This window comes from Solanum stenotomum, chromosome 9 (genome assembly GCF_019186545.1).
Source record: "Solanum stenotomum isolate F172 chromosome 9, ASM1918654v1, whole genome shotgun sequence".
Lineage (NCBI taxonomy): Eukaryota > Viridiplantae > Streptophyta > Magnoliopsida > Solanales > Solanaceae > Solanum > Solanum stenotomum.
In genome coordinates, this window is record NC_064290.1 from 7077010 (window position 1) to 7098099 (window position 21090).

Sequence of the window (21090 nt, forward strand, 5' to 3'; positions counted from 1 at the left end):
GAGAATTCATAAAATAACTGACCTCAATGGTTTCAGAATTGAAATATAGTTGATTGAATGATGATAAATGCAAGTGTGTAGACACGCATACACATATAAAAGGTGTATGTGTATGCCCATTCATGTGCTGCAGAATATCTTCACTAGGAAAGAATAGAGAATCAGCAGTTAAAAGAAAAACCTAAGAAGCAGTGCCTGTAAGAAAATTTTCTATCATAATTTAAGTTCTTTTAGATTTATAGCAGGACTTGAAAGCTCTAGGATCGGAGAACTGTCTAGTCAGGAAACAACATTGCACTCTATACCAAAGGAAATATCTAGAGGAAACTGTAACTAACCCAACACCCCCTCCCCAAATCAATTAACTGGTATGATAAGCTGGCATGAACAACAATTGAGAACAAAGTGAATCAACACAAGCTGCAAAAACTGAGAAAGATGGCATTTAAATATATTTCCATCTGGAATAGGAAATGACATATTACAAAGGATGAACCAGAATGTCTCCAGACATTCCACTTCAGCTGTTCCTAAGCTTGTTTCGACCATACATTATATGATAGGAATGTATACGCATTTCATTGCAATCCAACAATAGAGCCAATTACTCCATACCACACTAACATATATAAGAAGCAACACAGCGGATATCATCCAAACCAGTTCACTAGTAAAACTAAATAAGCAATAAAATGTAGGAATAAACCTGATAAACTAAATCTACCTCGCGGACTAAACATAAGCGCATCAACACGAGAAGAAATTGTCTTGAGAAACAAGACTATATGAAACGAATCTAAAACTCCACCGAAACAGTATCAGAACTTGTAGCATCGAATAGAACATGATCCATCAGCATCTAGCTACCTCTCATTGCATCAACCACCAATTTGTAATCAGAGGCGAATCCAGGATTTCAAGAAAACGGGTGCGCTATTGCTTTAGAATTTCGTTTTTTTTTTAACAAAACGAGTGTTATTAGTTACTAAAAAAAAGTGAAGTGAATTGTGGCTGGCTGGGATTGAACTCAGGACCTTGGTGTTAAAATCTGGCTGTCAAACCAGTAAACCATCCAACAACTTTAAGAATGGGTTCAACAAGTGTTTATTTAATATGTTCTTTAATAATTATACAAGTAATATATCGATTTTAGTCGGAGGACCACGGGTTCAGCTGACCCAATTTTTACACATAAATTCGCCATTGTTTGTAATGCTCTGCAATAAAATCTAACCGCTTCACCATCAAGGCAGCTTCGTCATCCTCCAGTTTCTTCCACTTCTCCTCCAACTCTTTAGCCTTGTCAGTAGCAATCAAACTCATCTTCTCCTTCAAGTAACTTGTTCCATTCGGGTACATTGTAGACATGCCAGCCATGCTTTCAAATGATGCAGCCAAACGTGGATATTTGGACCAGAAGTCCTGTTCATCACCCTGAACTATATCCTCCTTAGCCACCTCTTTTACAGCAACCTGTTTCTCTTCTTCCTTGTGTTTCTGCAAAACTGTTGCCCCATCGAAACCAGCAGCAAAGAGGCCACAAGAAACCTAGAAAGAGAAAGGGAGGAAGAAGCTTGGGATTGCAGAAGAAGATGTATCAATAAATAGAAAATTTTCATAAAATTACTTACCATATTCTTAGATTATGTATATTTTGAATATAAATGTCTATTCCATAATTTTTATTGGTCATTAATGAGATTATTAATTATTATATTTCGGACATTGAAGTAAGGATATCATCCGGTCACGCTGGGACAATCTGATTCATAAAAATGTGGTCACACAGTACTCGGGCTAACCGTAGCTAATGTTAAGGGGTGGAAATTGGGCACGGGGAAAGGATGTCCGGCTCAGAACCATACCTTTGTTAGTGTAGTTAACGGGATAAATGGGCCAGATCGGATTTACAGATTGGATTTCATGTTCTTTTAATTTCTAATAATAGCATTAACATTTACATTTAATAGAACCAGTTGTTCAGTTGTTGCCAAATTTTAAAACTGAGTCGCTGCTTAAAAAAATGTATATACAAAATAACATACTTAAATGATTTTATTGTACATTTATGTATATCTTGTATATGGTTTTTTTTTTTTTTTTTTTTTTTTTTTTTTTTTTTTTTTTGCTCAAAAAAAAAAAACATATACAAGATATACATAAATGTACAATAAAATCATTTAAGTATGTGACCATCTCATCTAAAAGCTTAAGTTGTAAGACAGAGCACACTTCTATTATTTAATTGTCTTCTCAAAATCATTCCATACCTTTTAAAGCAATCCTCTTTGCACCTAAATGTCCATATAATCTTATTTCCATTAGCAAATTAACAAAAAAACTTAAATGTGTTGTAACCTTCTTTGATGATTCTATTCTTGTGCAGGATCGGAGTACGGGATATGTGATTGGAAAAGGCCATGAATCACAAGGATTATACATGTTCTCTTCCCAAACACCATATGTTGCTTCTACTTCCGCTATTTCATCTGAATTACTCCATAGTCAATTGGGTCATCCAAGTCTCTTGAAATTGCAAAAATGGTCCCCAGTTTATCGAGTTTATCTTTGTTAGAATGTGAGTCATGTCAGCTTGGAAAGCACACTCATGCCTCTTTCCGAAAATGCATTGATAATAGAGCCACGTTTATGTTTGGAATCATTCATTCAGATATATAGGGTCCAAATTGTGTCAGTTCTTCCTTAGGCTTTTATTTTTTTGTTACTTTTATTGATGATTGTTCTTGGTGCATGTGATTATTTTTAACAAAAAGTAGATCTGAGCTATTGTTTATTTTTCAGAAATTTGATGTTGTAATTCACAATCAATTTGGTATTCCATTAAGAAGTTAATAAGTGATAATGTCCGAGAATACTTTTCTACTTCTATCTCTTCTTTTATGTCATCTCAGGGCATATCGCACTTGTCTTCTCGTACACATACTCCTCAACAAAATGGAGTTGCTGAGCAAAAGAACAAAAACAGCTCGAACATCGCTCATTCACAACTATGTCCCTTTATGTTTTTGGGTTGATGTTGTTATTAGTGCTTGTTACTTAACCAATCGCATGCCTTCATCTGTTTTGCAGTACCAGAGTCATTACTCAGTCTTCTATCAGGACCAAAGTTTGTTTTCCCTTCCTCTACATATGTTTGGTTGCACCTTGTTCATAGCCTTACCCCCGGAAAAGATAAACTTCAACACAAGGCCTTCAAATTGTGTCTTTCTTGTGTATTCTCGTCTACAAAGAGGATACAAATATTTTGATCTCTCTACCAAAGCAATAAGTACTTGATCTCTGCGGATGTTAGTTTTTTCGAGACTCTCCGCATTTTCTCCTAATACAGAAAATAAGAAGGCCATAACAACACTCCAACTTTTCCAACCTAGCTCCACCTCCAACTTTTAAAGACTATTCCCATTGACCTCAACCTCCTTCTGAACTTGCTAATCCAGTTAGTATTTCTAACTCTGATACAGGTTCACAAAGCAATCTTGGTGACTCATTACCCACTCCAACAATGTCTTCTGCTCAGAGAGAGCACACCCTCCAACTCTTAAGGACTATTCCCGGTGACCTCATCAACCTCAACCTCCTTCTGAACTTGCTCATCCAATTGGTATTTCTAACTCTAAAATAGGTGCACAAAGCAATCTTGGTGACTCATTACCCACTCCAACAATGTCTTTTGCTTAGAGAGAACACAGTTTTATTACTAATTATATTCTCAACATGCCCCCTCACGTACGAACAGGAGGGCTGCACTTTTCATGGGACAGGCACATGAAAATTCTTTTTGATTTTTTGGGTGACGGTGAGATTCGATCTCAAGACCTATGCCTGCCCTGATATCATATTGAAGTGTGTCACCATCTTATATAAAAGTTTGAGCTGTTAAAGAGAGCACACTTTTATCATTTAATTATATTCTTAACAAAAATAATTCAGATATCTATTCTGAGTTTACCAGGAAAAGGGTATGACGCAGAGAGAACCAAATAAGGAAGGTTGAACGGTTCCATGCGATAACTACATAGTTGAGGATAGAATAATCATGTAACAAACTATTATACGATAGTAAATTGCATTTCTAAGATGCTCAACATGTTCATAAGATAAAAGTTGTCAAAGTATTAATGTTAAAACAGATTTATGATCTTATCAAACTGTACAACCCTTTTTAGACACAAGTAAATTAGAAAATGTCAAAACTTATTACATCTAACAGACTGCAGGACCACAGGTAGCACATATAGAAGACAAAGTTAGATGGCTTCCCCATGTGTTGAGACCTCCAAAATGCACTGGTTTATAGGTTTGACAACATGATAAGTAAGATTTTTAAGAGGTGAACAAAAGTCGCACGGAGAAAAAAAGTTTTCAATCCCTGAAGTCTTTTGAAATCCATGTAGACTTGGTTAAACAGAACACAATCAAATCAAGATATCTGCATGAGTTATGCCAAAAGTTGAGATCCAACTAGTCAGTAGATGCCATAGAGGGATGTGTGGGAGATTTAAGAAACCTCTAATTTGTCTTTTAAGACCTAATTATTCAGTATAGGAATGTAGTGGACCTGAATAAAACGAATGGATATTGAGAATTCATATAATAACTGACCTTTATGGTTTCAGAATTGAAATATAGTTGATTGAATGATGATAAATGCAAGTGTGTAGACATGCACACACAATAAAAGCTGTATGTGTGTGCGCATTCATATGCTGCAGAATATCTTTACTTGGAAAGAATTGAGAATAAGCAGTTAAAGGAAACACCAAAGAAGCAGTGCCTGTAAGAAAATTTTCTATCATAATTTAAGTTCTTTTAGATTTATAGCAGGACTTGAAAGCTCTAGGATCGGAGAACTGTCTAGTCAGGAAACAACATTGCACACTATACCAAAGGAAATATCTAGAGGAAACTGTAACTAACCCACCCCCTCCCCAAATCAACTGGTATGATAAGCTGGCATGAACAACAATTGAGAACAAAGTGAATCAACACAAGCTGCAAAAACTGAGAAAGATCGCATTTAAATATATTTTCATCTGGAATAGGAAATGACATATTACAAAGGATGAACCAGAATGTCTCCAGACATTCCGCTTCAGCAGTTCCTAAGCTTGCTTCCACCCATACATGGCATTATATGATATGCATGTGTAGGCATTTCATTGCAACCCCTTAATAGAGCCAATCACTCCATACCACACTAACATATATAAGAAGCAACACACGGATATCATCCAAACCAGTTCACTAGTAAAACTGAATAAGCAATAAAATGTATGAATCAACCTGATAAACTAAATCCACCTCGCAGACTAAACATAACTACATCAACGTGAGAAGAAATTGTCTTGAGAAACAAGACTATATGAAACAAAATCTAAAACTCCACCAAAACAGTTTCAGAACTTGTAGCATCAAATAGAACATGATCCATCAGCATCTAGTTACCTCTCATTGCATCAACCACCAATCCGTAATGCTCCGCAATCAAATCTAAGCGCTTCACCATCACGGCAGCTTCGTCATCCTCCAGTTTCTTCCACTTCTCCTCCAACACTTTAGCCTTGTCAGTAGCAATCAAACTCATCTTCTCCTTCAAAAAACTTTTTCCATTCGGATACATTGTAGACATGCCAGCCATACTTTCAAATGAAGCAGCCAAATGTGGATATTCGGACTGGAAATCATGTCGATCACCCTTAACTATATCCACCTTAACCACCTCTGTTACAGTAACCTGTTTCTCTTCTTCCTTATGTTTCAAACATCCTTGGGTTTGCTGACTTTAGCACTTTTCCTAGGTTCAGAACTATTCTTAACCTCAACAGTATTTTTAGCTTTGCCATTAGTGCTATTGCTAACAATCTCCTTAACTCCATTACTAGTTCCAGGGGCACCCCAAATCCTCTTTGAATGCTCAAAAACAACAAAATCCTGACCCTTCATGAAAACTGGCTCCTCATCATCTTTCACATTAGTCAAAAATTTCTTCTTTAACCTCCTTACCTTGTCATGGAGTTTACTCTTTGACAATTTAGCTTTGATTTAATATTTTTTGGCTTTAAGAGATTAAAGTGGGTTACAACCATTTTGCCAAACCATATTTGACCAAATCCATATTTACCCATATTTTATATGGGTGGATTGTGATCAATCCATTTTAAGTCAATCCATCCAAATCCGATCCAATCCACCCATTTGCCACCCCTACTTGAGAGCATCATAAACTTCTTCTGTTGCCACATTTAATGCTTTGAGGAGAATTGCTAGATTTTGTGATTTCCTAGGATCAATAATCTGAATGTACTGTGAGGTTTGATTAAAGGATAAGGTAGCTTCTCTTCAATCATCTTTCCCTTGGTCTCCTGGTATGTATCCAAACAAAGAATCCATCATCTCCTCATTAAACCTGTAATAAAATTCAGCAATCAGAATGGTAAAAACAGAAACAGTTAAACTTTCACAGGAGCAAGTGAATAGCAAGATCAGTGCGAAGCTTACTGGAATGAGCCGGCTTTTATTTCATGCCAAACAATAGAGTGGTCAGGGTTAGCAAGAACCTGGTCCCAAAAAAATGGTGTTAATTTTGTTTTAGGAGCATCAGATCCAATGAGTCACTTCCCCTGGTCTCAGAAGAACATCCTCTCTGATGTGCTTGAAGAGGTAAAGACTTTGGAAAATTACCAGGTTTTGGTGGATTAGGAGGGCAAACTTTTGAAGGTGGAGGTGGGCAAGGAGTAGGTGGTTTAGGAGTAAGAGATGGTTGAGGACCAGGAGGTGGAGGTGCAGACTTTCCTGGAGGATGAGGTAATGGTGCATGAGCATTTGCATTCATCTCAGGTTTTGACAGTTCCGCGTCTGCTTCGGAAGATTTATGAGGATCAGCATCATTTACAGAAGATGCACTCTTGACATTTAGAGAAGAACCTGACAATACAAATCATACAAATTACTGAAATGAAATGAAAAAGAATGATATGATGAGATTAATTAACCATCATGATAAATAGCAGCAAATAGACACCTGCATTCGAATTCAGAGGCGGTTTCCCATCCCTTTGCCCATCATTTGGAGTAATTTCTTTCCTTTTATTCTTAACACAGAATATCAACAGAGCTAGAAAGGTATTCCCGCAACGGAACATCCAACCACTGCAGCAAATAAATAATTTCGATGCTCTTGATTATTTCCCGGAGAACTAGGACCATTTAGTGGTTTATCTGGAGGATTAACAGGCAAAAGTTTAGAAGAACTGGTGTGAGTTCTAACTTTTGGAGGCTTTGCAGGAGGTTTTAGAACTTGAGAAGGAGGCTGCACAGCTGGAGGAGAGCTAGTGTGTACTTACAATAGAAGGAACTGGAGCATAAACTGGTGATACAGTTGCAGGACCCGGAGATGGAGTGAGGGTTGGAACTGCTGCAGGACCTGGAGAGGGAGCGGGAGACAGAACAGTTGCAGGGATTGGAGATGAAGCGAGGGATGGAACTGGAGCACATTTTTTTTGGCAAAATGGTTTTTTCTTTTTCTTAGGTACCTCCTGGGAACGCGTGACAATTGTGAAAAAAGTTCTTCATACTTGCTAAACCAAGTACTGGATTGCATCATCACTTTCAGAAACATGGATTGGCACATTTTTTTCTTTTTAAGTACTGCAACAAAATCTGCTTCTCTCGGGGAGGCAAATCTTCAATAGTCTTTTGTTTCATTTTCTCAACAACGCAATATCCTGTTTTAAGTAATTATAACTTCCTGTTGCTGTCTGTTGAATATAATATTCCAGAAATTTTGCAGCTTCAGTACCCTCTTCTAACTATTCCCTTCAATGAATCAATACTAGCTCAGCCTGCATACAGAAGATCTCATCAAGTTATAATATTCTGACAAGGCAAGAATTAAGTTAGAGATGTGAGTTCTAAATACCAACATAACGTTGTATTTGTGAATTTCACTATGATGCAACATATGCTTCTCCTTCTTGCATTTTTGAAAATTCAAATTTGATGGCCATATTATAGGCACAATGAATCAAAAATTCAACAACTAAACTGGCAACATTGAAACTTGTTAGCCCATGTAATTGAACTGTCCGAATCCAGATACTGAGAACTGGACTACAAAAGTGTGTCAGAATGTTTTTTTTCCTTATTCTAGTTGGAAAAAGATACAAAGCAAGAAATTTTGCTGCATAAAAGTAACAGCTTGGGAATACAGATTTACACGCTAGGCTGGTTTGGGGAAACAGAAAGGTGACTCCAGTTTTCTTGCACAATGATCTTCAAAATGCTCGTGCGAGGAAAAAACCTTTGATGCAATGCAAATATGTTTCAAGGAATAGGATGAAAAGGTTACCGATTTCAGGAAAACACTGTATTTAAGTTCCAAGGAGGATTATTAGAGATACTTCCACATTGTCTTTGTTATAGATACAGATTCAATTCTCGTTTCCTATTAACCTTCAAATTTCAGCCATTTTTACAACTAATAGCTTAGTATATGAACTTTTGGAAATGAAAAACCTCAGGATCTTTGGCTTATACCCCTAAACCCATATTACTTGGTTGTGGTCAAAGACCAGATTGGTTAAATCCTGCTCTTAATTAAAAACACAAATTCATTTGAACAACCCAAAAGTTTACCTCTTATGAAAGTTGTTGAAGTGTGAAACCGTATCATAACCATATCATCTAAAAACATAAGCTTTTTGAAGCACACTTAAATTATTTAATTGTATTCTCAGCAAAAACAATGCTACTTCAATTTCAACGAAAATGCTAATACTCATCAGAAGACAGTAATCAGGTATCAGCAAACAAATACATAGACATGTCAATAACAACCATAGTTAACATATACATTAGGCAACTCATATCTAAACACATTTTATGGATGCACATTGCATCCATCTCCATTTGCTATGATGCCCGATTTTAGAATTATCATTTAAGTTATATTCATAACATTGTAAAAAATTATAAATTTGTTCATTTAAAATAATTTTTAGAATGCAAACTTCAAATTTTAAGCTACATATAATTGAAGTACATTCATTTTTGTCTGAATATTAATCATATGAATAAACTGAACATTTTTATTTAACTTGAGTAAAGCTAAACTTTAGTCATATATAATTTAGGCGCCACATACCTAAAGTTATTCAGAAATAGATAAACTTTAGTCATATATGATTGAGATGTCCTCCAAGAAACACCTTTCAAAGCTAAAATTGTTCCATAAGATGGAGCTATGGGGCATAATGAAACTATTGAAGTGTGTTATCATCTCATCTAAAAACTTAAGTTGTTAGAGAGAACACACATTTAATATTTAATTATATTCTCAAAATCATTCCATACCTTTAAAGCCAGACTTTTTTGCACCTGAATGTCCATATAACCTTATTTCAATTAGTAAATTAACAAAAAAACTGAAATGTGTTGTAACCTTCTTTGATGATTTTGTTCTTGTGCAAGATCGGAGTATGGGACAGGTGATTGGAAAAGGACATAAATCACAGGAATTATAACTGCTCTCAATCCCAACACCACATGTTGCTTTTACTTTCATTGTTTCTTCTGAATTGCTTCATAGTTAAATTGGTCATCCAAGTCACATGAAATTGCAAAAGATGGTCCCAGTTTATCTAATTTATCTTTGTTAGTATGTGAGTCGTGTTAGCTTGGTAAGCACACTCGTGCCTCTTTCCCAAAACACGTCAATAACAGAGCCACCTCAATGTTTGAAATAGTTCATTCAAATATATGGGGTCCAAATCGTGTCAATTCTTCCTTAGGCTTTCATTATTTTGTTACTTTTATCGATGACTATTCTCAGTGAACATGGTTAATTTTAATGAAAAGTAGATTTGAGCTATACTCTATCTTTCCGAAATTCCATGCTGAAATTCGCAATCAATTTGGTATTTCCATTAAGAAGTTATGCCCGAGAATACTTCTCTACTTCTTTTTTTTTAGAATGGATACTTCTCTCTCTTCTTTATGTCCGAGGACATATTGCACTTGTCTTCTTGTGCACAAACTCCTTGACAAAATGGAGTTGCTAAGCGGAAGAACAAACATCAAATTGAAACGGACCAAACAATGCTTATTTACAACCATGTCCTTTTACGTTTTTGGGGTGATGCCGTTATTACTGCTTGTTATTTAATCAATCACATGCCTTCATATGTTTAGCAGTACTAGAGTCCTCACTCAAACCTCTAATCGGACCAAAATTTGTGTCCCCTTCCTCCACGTGTGTTTGGTTGCACCTGTTTTGTTCATAACCTTACCCCGAAAAAGATAAACTTCAGCACAAGGCCTTTAAATGTCTTTCTCGGGTATTCTTGTCTACAAAAAGGTTATAAATGTTTGATCCCTCTACCAATAAGTACTTGATCTCTACTGATATTACTTGTTTCAAGACTTCTCCGTATTCTCAACCTTTTTCTGAATTTGTTAATCTAGTTGGTATTTTGTAACCCTGATATATAGGTGCACAAAGCAATCTTGGTGACTCATTACCTGCTCCAACAATGTCTTTTGCTTAGAGAGAACACATTTTTATTATTTAATTATATTCTCAACACATCCCCTCACGTATAAACACACTTTTTATTATTTGATTATATTCTTAACATGCCCCCCTTTTATTATTTAATTATATTCTCAGCACACACCCCTCACGTATAAACACACTTTTATTATTTAATTATACTCAACATGCCCCCTCACGTCCGGGCAAGCGGGGCTGATTTTTTCATGGGCCAAGCACGTGAAAATTCTTTTAGATTTTTTGGGTAGCAGTAAGATTCGATCTCAAGACCTCTGCAGAGCATATTGAAGTGTGTAACCATCTCATCTAAAAGCTTCAATTGTAAAAGAAAGCACACTTTTATTATTTAATTATATTCTCAACAGAAACAATTTAGATATCTATTCTTAGTCTACCAGGAAAAAGGTATGACAAAGAAAGAGCCAATATAAGGAGGGCTGAAACGAAAGAATCCTAGAACAATCCCATGCAATAAAACATAGTCCAGGATAGAATGATTGTGTCACAAACTATTATACAGCAGTAAATTGCATTTCTAAGATGCTCAACATGTTCATAAGATAAAAGTTGTAAACGAACTGATATTAAAACAAATTTATGATCTTATAAAACTGGACGACTCTTTCAAACACAACTACTGTCAGGACTTATTACATCTAACAGAGTGCATGTAGCACATATAGAAGATAAAGTTAGATGGCTTCCCCATGTGTTAAGACCTCCAAAATGCACTGGTTTATAGGTTTGACAACACAATAACTAAGATTTTTAAGAGGTGAATTAAGTCGCATGGAGAAAAATGTTTTCAATCCCAGAAGTCTTTTGAAATCCATGTAGATTTGGTTAAAAACAGAACACAACCAAACCAAGAGATCTGCATGAATTCTGCCAAACAGTTGAGATTAAACTATGTCAGTAGATACCATAGAGAGATGTGTGAGAGATTTAAGAAACCTTCAAGTTGTCTTTTAAGACCTAATTATTCAGTTTAGGAATGCAATGGACCTGAACAAAACGAAAGGATATTGAGAATTCATATAATAACTGACCTCAATGGTTTGTTGATTGAATGATAATAAATGCAAGTGTGTAGACATGCTCACACAAATAAAAGCTGTATGTGTGTGCCTATTCATGCGCTGCAGAATATCTTCACTAGGAAAGGATAGAGAATCAGCAGTTAAATGAAACACTTAAGAAGCAGTGCCTGTAAGAAAATTTTCTATCATAATTTAAGTTCTTTAGATTTATAGGACTTAAAACCTCTAGGATTGGAGAACTGTCTAGTCAGGAAACAACATTGCACACTATACCAAAGGAAATATATAGAGGAAATTGTAACTAACCCACCACCCCCTCCCCAAATCAATTAACTGGTATGATAAGCTGGCATGAACAACAATTGAGAACAAAGTGAATCAACACAAGCTGCGAAAATTGAGAAAGATATCATTTAAGTATATTTCCTTCTAGAATAGGAAATACATATTACAAAGGATGAACCAGAACGTCTCCAGACATTCCACTTCAGCTTTTCCTAGGCTTGCTTCCACCATACATGGCATTATATGATAGGAATGAGTAGGCATTTCATTACAACCCCTTTAAAGAGCCAATCACTCCATACCACACTAACATATATAAGACGCAACACAGGGATATCATCCAAACCAGTTCACTAGTAACACTAAATAAGCAATAAAATGTATTAATCACCCAGAAAAACCAAATCTACCTCGCGGACTAAACATAAGTACATCAACGCAAGAAGGAATTGTCTTGAGAAACTAGAATATATGAAACAAAATCTAAGACTCAACCGAAACAGTATCAAAACTTGTAGCATCCAATAGAAACATGATCCACCAGCATCTAGTTACCTCTCATTGCATCAACCACCAATCTGTAATGCTCCGCAATCAAATCTAAGCGCCTCACCATCAAGGCAGCTTCGTCATCCTCCAATTTCTTCCACTTCTCCTCCAACACTTTAGCCTTGTCAGTAGCAATCAAACTCATCTTCTCCTTCAAAAAACTAGTACCATTTGGATACATTGTAGACATGCCAGCCATACTTTCAAATGACGCAGCCAATCGTGGATATTCGGACTGGAAATCCTGTTGATCACCCTTAACTATATCCTCCTTAACCACCTCTTTTACAGCTTCCTTATGATTCTCATCATCCTTGGGTTTGCTAACTTTAGCACTTTTCTTAGGTTCAGAACTCATCTTAACCTCAACAGCCTTTTTAGCTTTGCCATTAGTGCTATTGGTAACAATCTCCTTAACTCCATTACTAGTTCCAGGGGCACCCCAAATCCTCTTTGAATGCTGAAAAACTAAAAAATCTTGACCCTTCATGAAAACTGGCTCCTCGCCACCTTTCACATTAGTCAAAAATTTCTTCTTTAACCTCTTTAGCTTTTCACTGAGTTGACTCTTTGAAACTTCAACCTGCAACTTCCCTCTGATGAATTCATGAAACGCAGGCATATCGGCTTTAGGTTCCATTCCTTCTACCGCCTTGTATTCAGCAATCCCTTTGAGCAGAGCAAGCTGGTCGTCATCGCTCCAAAGAAAGCGAGGAGTAGCAGCTGATTTTTTCTCCTCTTCTTCTACAATCTTGGGCTTCTTCCTCCCTTTTTCTTTCTGGGCCTCTTGCGGCCTCTTTGCTGCTGATTTCGATGGGGGAGCAGCTTTAGCAGGAACACTGGGCTTGACAGTGAAGTCCGATGCAGAAGGGGAAGGCAGGGAATGGCCCGATTCGGCTTCCGATTCGGATCCTGACCCATTCTCGCTGCCGGACTCAGAAGAAAATTGGAGTTTCTGAGTGAGGGATCTCTTTACAACTGGATGAGCTGTCTTGGGTTCTTCATTTTCTTCTCCTTCTTCCTTCCCCGATTGTTGTTCTTCTTCTTCCTGGGATTCCTCTACCAGTTCTTGTTCTTCAGAGGACGATGCAGAAGGAGGCTGGTCTACTAAGCGGGATTTGGTTTTGGGGGCCATTGTTTCTGCAAGCAAGAAGAGAGAGCTATTCGGCTGTCAGCTGTGTTTATGGTGAGTGTTGAAGCAAAGACAAAAAGATGAAAGCTTTGTGTAGGGCTTTTTGATGTATAAAAAAAAGCAATGTCTTAATCAATTGCCGCGCCTTCTGCGATTGGATAATTACTTTCCCCATTTAGACATCTATTCCACGTGAGTTTTACTCCCTCTGTCCATTTTTATTTGTCATATTGCGCTTTTCAAAAGTCAATTTGATTAATTTTTAAAGTTAAATTAGATTACGTTAATTTGATATTTTTTATAAAAAAATTAGATATTCAAAAATTATACGAAAAGTACTATAAGTTGCAATTTTTTGCATATCAATATAATGAAAATATACATCATAAAATGTTGGTCAAAGTTCTTATTGTTTGACTCTAAAAAAGGAAACCATGATAATTAATTGTGGACGGAGGGAGTATGAGTCACAACTCACACCAACACCACTACTCACATGTGGAATCGGGATGGTCGGGAGATGATGGAGCAATCACGCTTTATTTGTGCTTTTTAATAGGAAGAAATCTTCTTTCAAAATGTGATTTATCGTTTTTAATTAGATCTATGTGAGTTTTTTTTTAAAATCAAATATTTAAAGCGGTGAAGAACCAGTCCCTCCAGTTGAAAAGAGACTCATTACTCAAAAACCAGTTCAAACCCAACAGAAACCCCAAAATCTTCTTTTTAGTCTAGAAGCGATAATGGATCAGGATGCAAATTGGAAGCGGAATCAGGTCATTCCATGTCTTCTCCTTCTGCATCACACTGCACAATCAAGCCGAATGTTCCTGTAAAAGTTGTTGCCCCATCGAAACGAGCAATAAAGAGGCCGCAAGAGACCCAGAAAGAGAAAGGGAGGAAGAAGTTCAAGATTGCAAAAGAAAACGTGTCAAGAAATAAATTTTTTTATAAAATTACTTACCATATTCTTAGATTACGTTTATTTTGAATATGAATGTCTATTTCATATTTTTTTTGGTCATTTATGTATCAACTGAATGAGATTATTAATACTTAAGGGTCGTTTAATGTGATGGATAAGGAGAGTTAATCCCATGATAAATTTTAAGTACCCTTTATTTCGTTGTTTGGTTGCAAAGCTTGGGATAACTTATATCAGGATTATGAATTAGTACCAGGATAAGTTATCCCTCACATTGGGTGGTATAGTAATCCTGGGATAACTTATCCCGGAATAAAATAGGTAAATGACAAATATATCCCTTTAAATCCTTTTTATACATTATTTTTCACATTTATGTATATTTATACATTATTTCTAATACCATGTATAATAATATTTACTACTCTTTATTTTTATGATAATTATACATATTTTTCTATTAAAAAATTACACTATATAAATATAATTTTTATTTATGAATTTATTTGACTAATTCTTATGTTTATTTTATTTTGATTTCTCATAAATTTTCTTCTCTTTAACAAACTTAAGAGGGAAGTTCTATTTTTAAGCTAAATAAGAAAAAAGTTATATTTTTAAATACACATGGTACTTATCATGGGGATACATAAACAAAAATATTTAAGTTAAATAAAATAAAAAAATTTATTTTAAAAAATGAATAACTAAAGCTCGCAAAGAAAAATTTAAAAAGTTTAAATAAAGTGAAGGGTAATTTTGTAAACAAACAACTTGTTCTTAAAATTTATCAATATATATTATTTTGAATACAACAAACCAAACACTCAATAAGAAATAATCTCAGGACAACTTATCCATCATAACTAATTCCAGCATAACTTATCTCATCATAACTTATACATCATAACTCATATTCAAATAAAACGATCCCTTATAGTTCAAACATTGAAGTAAGAATATCATCCGATTAGGCTGGAAAAATCCGACTCATTAAATATGGTCACACAGGACTCGAACTAACCCTAGCTAATGTTAAGGGGTGGGGATGTGGCCCGTGGAAAGGATGTCCGGCTTAGCCCCTACTTTGATTAGTGTAATTAACGGGCTAAGTGGGCCAAATAGAGTCTGTAGAGTGGATTCCATGCTCTTTTAATTTTAATAATAGCATTGACATTTACATTTAATAGATCAATTATTGCCAAATTTTAAAAATTAGTCACTACTAAAAAAAATACATATGCAAATAACATACACAAGATGTTTATATGTTCACATAATATTTGCTAACATTATTTTCAAAATATTGTAGTGTTTGAATTTTGAAAGTAAAATTATTATTTTTAGGGAAAAGGGTCTGATATACCCCTCAACTTTGTCATTTAGAGCTGATATACCCCTCGTTATGAAAGTGGCTCATATATACCCCTACTTATATACAAATGGCTCACATATACCCTTTTCCTCTAACGGAAATGAAAAAAATTAATTTCAGGCTAATTTTTTATTATTTTTTTAAAAAAATATAATCCCATATGAGTATATTTAATCCTCCTCAAACAAATATATTTTTTTAACTTTTATTTTTGGTTTCAATGACTAATTTAGATTTATTATTATAGATGACCAAATTGTTTTCTTCAAATACAAAAATTAAATTACAATATAGACCAAAAAAATAAAATTTTAAATTATAGTATGGCCACAAAAAAATAGTTTTAAATTTTTTTCTTTACACTAAGGAATGAAAGAAAAAAGTAAAATAAGAATAAGAAACTCAAATAATTATAATAAAAGAAGTCAAAAAATAATTTATGAATAAAAAAGATTAAAATATACCTTGAACTTTGCTAGAAGAATCATATATACCCCTAAATAATTTTTAAGAAAATTAAAAGTCAAAAATATAAATTTAAAACTAACTTTTTCACTTCCGTTAAATAAAGGGTATATGTGAGCTCATTTTGTAACTGTAGGGGTATATGTGAGCCGTTTGTATAACGGTAAGGGTATATATGAGCCACTTTCATAACGAGGGGCATATCAGCTCCAAATGACAAAGTTGAGGGGTATATCAGGCCCTTTTCCCTTATTTTTATTCCAACAAGATACATGTTTTGACCTTTTATATGTTGTTTAAGTAATATTTGCTAACATTATTTTTTACTTATTGTATTATTTTGATATAATAATTGAAAATAAAATTGAACTTTGTATGTTAATATATTGGGGAAGCTAAGCAAATACCCCATAAAAATAAAATAATTACAAACATATACCCTTTTACATTCATACCCCACTAAATAATTACATTATATACCCCTCAACTAATTTCGCTTAACTGATACTAAATTCGTATCATATACTATATTGGTATTATTAAGGTTGATCATTTTGCTTAATTGATACTAAATCAATATATATATATATATATATATATATATATATATATATATATATATATATACACACACTATATTGGTATCATTAAGGTTTTTTTGTTCAGAAATTATTCATTAGTCAATGATACTATAAAGAGTAATTTATGAACAAGAAATCTTAATGATACCACAACAATATACACATACTCTTATTGAATCATTGAGTAATGAGTAATTCTGAACAAGAAACCTTGATGATACCAATATATATATATATTATGTGTGAAATATTGCAAATCAATTGCCAATGCATTTACTAATTATCTGGGACCAATGCTTTGAAACTCAAAAATAATAAATCTATTTTTTAATTATTCTCCACTTAAATACCGAGCTTGTGGCTCCCTCTACCTTTGTCAGTTGAACAAAGCCAAAAGAGCCAGATATAAAGTCAATATATTGCCAAAGCTTGAAATTCCTCACCTTTACATAGTAAACAAAGCAGAAGGACATCAATGAAATACTAGCAAACTTTGAAGTTTCTTCAAATTTACATAGACCTTGTGGCAGAAGGCAATTTTCCAACACAACTTCAACAAAAATAATATATCACATGAAATCCCACTAAGTACGGTCTAAGGAGGGTAGAGTGTATGCAAACTTTATTATTATCTCGTGGAGGTCAGTGGCGGAGCCAGGATTTTCGTGGAGGGGTTCAACTTATAAGAAGTAAATAAGAAAATGGAGCAAAACGGATCGCGAAAGAAAAAAATTATCCTTAATCCATTAAATATAACTTGCCTTGTCATGCCGCATTTAGCGTTTCTTCCTACTTTTACTATGCTTCATTGATTCTTTTTTTTTTAAAATGATTTTTTTCTTTAATTTTTTATTATTTTACTTTATTTTGAATTTTTAAAATAAATTAAATTAGTGTTCATTCAATCATATGTTACTTTAAAAATTGTTTAACACCCTTTAATATGTGTGGGGATTGAGTTACTAATATTATAATGCATATTAAAAGGATAAATAAATGGCATCGCCAATTTTTTGTTCATTTATTCAATTTCTAAGGTTTTCCATCGGTAAAAAAAATGAATAAATCATATCAATGTAGTTTACGTCTTTCTAGAATAGAACTGAAAAAATGAGAAAGAAATATGATGAATAATCATGTCTTTCAAATTTATTCGTTCGATTAAGTTTAACTTATCTTTAAAGTTTTTTTTCTCTATCTCAATTTCAAGTTTAAGAATAATTGACAGTTTTTTAAAAAGTTCCTTTAAATTAGTATATAAAAAGAGAGTTACGTAAAAATAAAATGAGTAATGAAGACAAAAATAATAAAATACAAAAATGAAAATAATGTGCCTTAGAAATTCGAAAAAATGAATATTGAAAAGGAGAAATAACATTAAAAAATGAAAAAAAAAAAAAAACAATAAAGCTCCAGCCCAAAAATGTTGAGCCCATCTCAGCCTTGCTATTTGATTTTCCAAATGAAGAAAACAAGAAAAATTTTAGGAAAGTGTTGTTGCGCAGAATCGAACCCATGACGTCCAAGCAAATTCTTGAACCCCCTTTACCACTGAGCTAGCCTCTTTACATGTGTTGAGGGGGTTCATTTTAATATATATGCACATAAAAATAGAATTTGACCTTATATATACCGTGTAATTTTTCGACGAGGGGGGTCGGGTGACCCCCCTAACCTCCATGTAGATCCTCCCCTGGTGGAGGTGTATTCTTTTCCCAACACCAATCAGCAGAAAAATGATTTAACGCTTATACGTAAGGAATGTCCTTAGAAATGCTATACGCTCAATCCTAGTACTCACAAAATCATGTTTATGGAAAATTCAAATGAGGAGTAGACAATCACAACCAAAAGAATATGAAAGCTTAGTATATAATGAAACATACGTAATATATAAGTAGTAGGGGTTGCAAATCAGACAGTACACAACTTAATTTTGGAAGATATGACACTAAAAATTTGTACAAAGTTGAGTGTCCAATAAACAGATGAATTAGCAATCATGCATCTTGACCAGAAAAAGAAGCTGAAACTAGAAGAATGCAACTATACAAATCTGGTCTAACTTCCTTCATATACTAAAAATAAATTATCAAATATGAAGGAGATTTCAGTACCATTAACATCTCGATATTTAGATTCTTATAGACATACAAACATTGAGAGGTAGTTGTAGTACACCGTGCAATAGATACTATGGCACTCAGATGTGAAAGGAACTGATGGAAAGACCAAACTCTTTAACTTTGTAGTTCATGAAATTATTCGATCTGAAGGATTAAGAGCCGCACGTAGATTTCAAGAGATCCAAAGCACTACGGGTGTTCAGACAGAAGTTCTTGTAGAGGATCTTGCTCAGGAGTTGGCAGATTATCACCGTAACCTTGGTCTTTCGGTGGTTTCAGGTTTAAGCAACGAGCTTGAGAATGTAAGAAAAGCTTCACTTATTGATGGCGAGAACTTAAATGCAGCTGTCATGAAGCTTAGTTAGTCACTAGTGAAAACTAAAGAGTTTCTGGACACTGATATGAGAAGTTTGGAGGATGAAAGTAAGTTCCGTGATACACTCACAAATTTTATCCAACATGAGATTACTTGCATACTACAAGAAGAGAAAAAAATAATGCTTTTGGTTAAGAGCACAGGAGATTACTTCCATGTAAATTCATACGTCTTTTTTCAGTCATTAATTAGTGATTTCTTGATTTTGTTGGACAAGGCATGTACAGTGGTGAGAAACTCAACAAAATTACCAGTTCAGACTCCTACAAAAGGGGCATTAACATCTCCTTCCAAAGAATCTTGTCCCGAGACTTTGCCAGACATACGTAAACAACTATTTCCTGCAATCCAAGAGCGACAGATGCACGATTCTAGTTCAGCTGACGAGAGATCAAGCCCATAGCTGTCTGTTTAGGTATGTCTATCAAATATAAATCAGTTTCCGTGAAACTAGGCAAAGATGGCTGATGAGTTATAACTTTGCTGTTTTAATGTGTAGGTATCGGAGTACTTTGGAGCTAATATGGCTTGGATAATAGTCTACAGAAGTATGTATTTAACGACTATATGAGGCATAAGGTGTGCCTCCTACGCCGCAGTTAGAGAATACATGCTCTTCGAGATAGAGGGAATAGACAAATTTCTTCAATGCTCTCTTAGAGCCCTAGCGCTAGCGGTATGCCTGCACACCACTATGGAAGGTGCCAGGATTCATACGGTTGCCAGTTTATAGAACTGCTTCAAGAGGTTTCAGGAAGAGTCTGCTGCTTCTCAGTTCCTTAGATGCGACCTGCAAGTCGCAATGTATAGTTGGCAAACCACCAAGCAGAGAATCAACAGATAAAAACTGAGGCCAAAGAAGAATAACAAAAAAAATTCACCCTAAACTGCAACCATCAAGTTATAAGAAACTCAATATTTTACACTTTACCTCTAAGGTTGTGAAGGACTCTTTAATGGATGAAACTTCTTCCTGTAGAGAACACATGAGCAGCAATGCTTCCATCCGTCTGAATGCAAATGGAACTACAACCATGGACTTAAGAAAACGTTCAGCAGGACCAAGCTGATAAATGTCTCCAGAAAATAATCTGAGTTTTAGTTCTTCATCTGTTGTTAGTGCCATCTTCAAGAGAGTTAGTATGAGTTCAGGAGGCAGCTCATTACCTGATAAGAGAATTAAGTATTAGTGTTAAGCTTCAGAAATCTTCCTGATGAAAATAATACATAATTGAAACAGCATGAAATTTGCAAGATCTAAGTTGAAGTACCAATTGACGTCAAACTTTTCATGATTTAATATTAAATAGCAGATAAGATCGATTGTGTGTGGCAAGGTACATGAAAATAAGGGAATTTTGTCATCGTGAAACTTCAATATTTTCCTTGGGATTGTTTAGAACATCTTTTAAAAAGCAGTGTATCAAATAAGTACCATACCAAATGTACATGATTGAAGTAATACCATAGTTTTCTAATTAACTTCATGCTCTATAAGCTTTGCCACATTTAATTTTGCAATCTCAACTACATTATTTTCAACGTATCCAGTTGTAACTAAATAAGCATATGCTATCATTCAAAGAAGGCTATTGAGCTGAGGGTCTCTTGGAAACAGCCTCTCTACCTCCATGAGGTAGTGGCAAGGTCTGCGTACTATTTACCC

At 34.7% G+C, this 21090-nt stretch overlaps 2 protein-coding genes across 5 annotated transcripts in view; both read right to left on the bottom strand.

Annotated features, from left to right (window-relative positions):
- Nucleotides 1-430: 430 nt before the first annotated feature.
- LOC125877733 (STOREKEEPER protein-like) overlaps nt 431-21090 on the bottom strand; it is a 41036-nt gene continuing 20376 nt past the window's right edge. Inside the window, exon 2 of one of the 4 annotated variants that reach the window (XM_049558965.1) lies at nt 431-724. The gene's annotated coding sequence lies outside the window, so the exon portion shown is untranslated. Of the gene's footprint in view, nt 725-5023; nt 5305-21090 lie in introns of those variants that run through there. The other 3 variants (XM_049558963.1, XM_049558966.1, XM_049558961.1) reach the window with 3 other exon arrangements.
- Nucleotides 5992-21090, bottom strand: part of LOC125877732 (STOREKEEPER protein-like) — a 58548-nt gene continuing 43449 nt past the window's right edge. Inside the window, exons 2-4 of the mRNA XM_049558958.1 lie at nt 12451-13113; nt 6520-6945; nt 5992-6427 (exon numbers count right to left, since the gene is read on the bottom strand). Coding sequence (XP_049414915.1) covers nt 6599-6945; nt 12451-13113 — 1010 coding nt within the window. The 3' untranslated portion in view covers nt 5992-6427; nt 6520-6598. The remainder of the gene's footprint in view (nt 6428-6519; nt 6946-12450; nt 13114-21090) is intronic.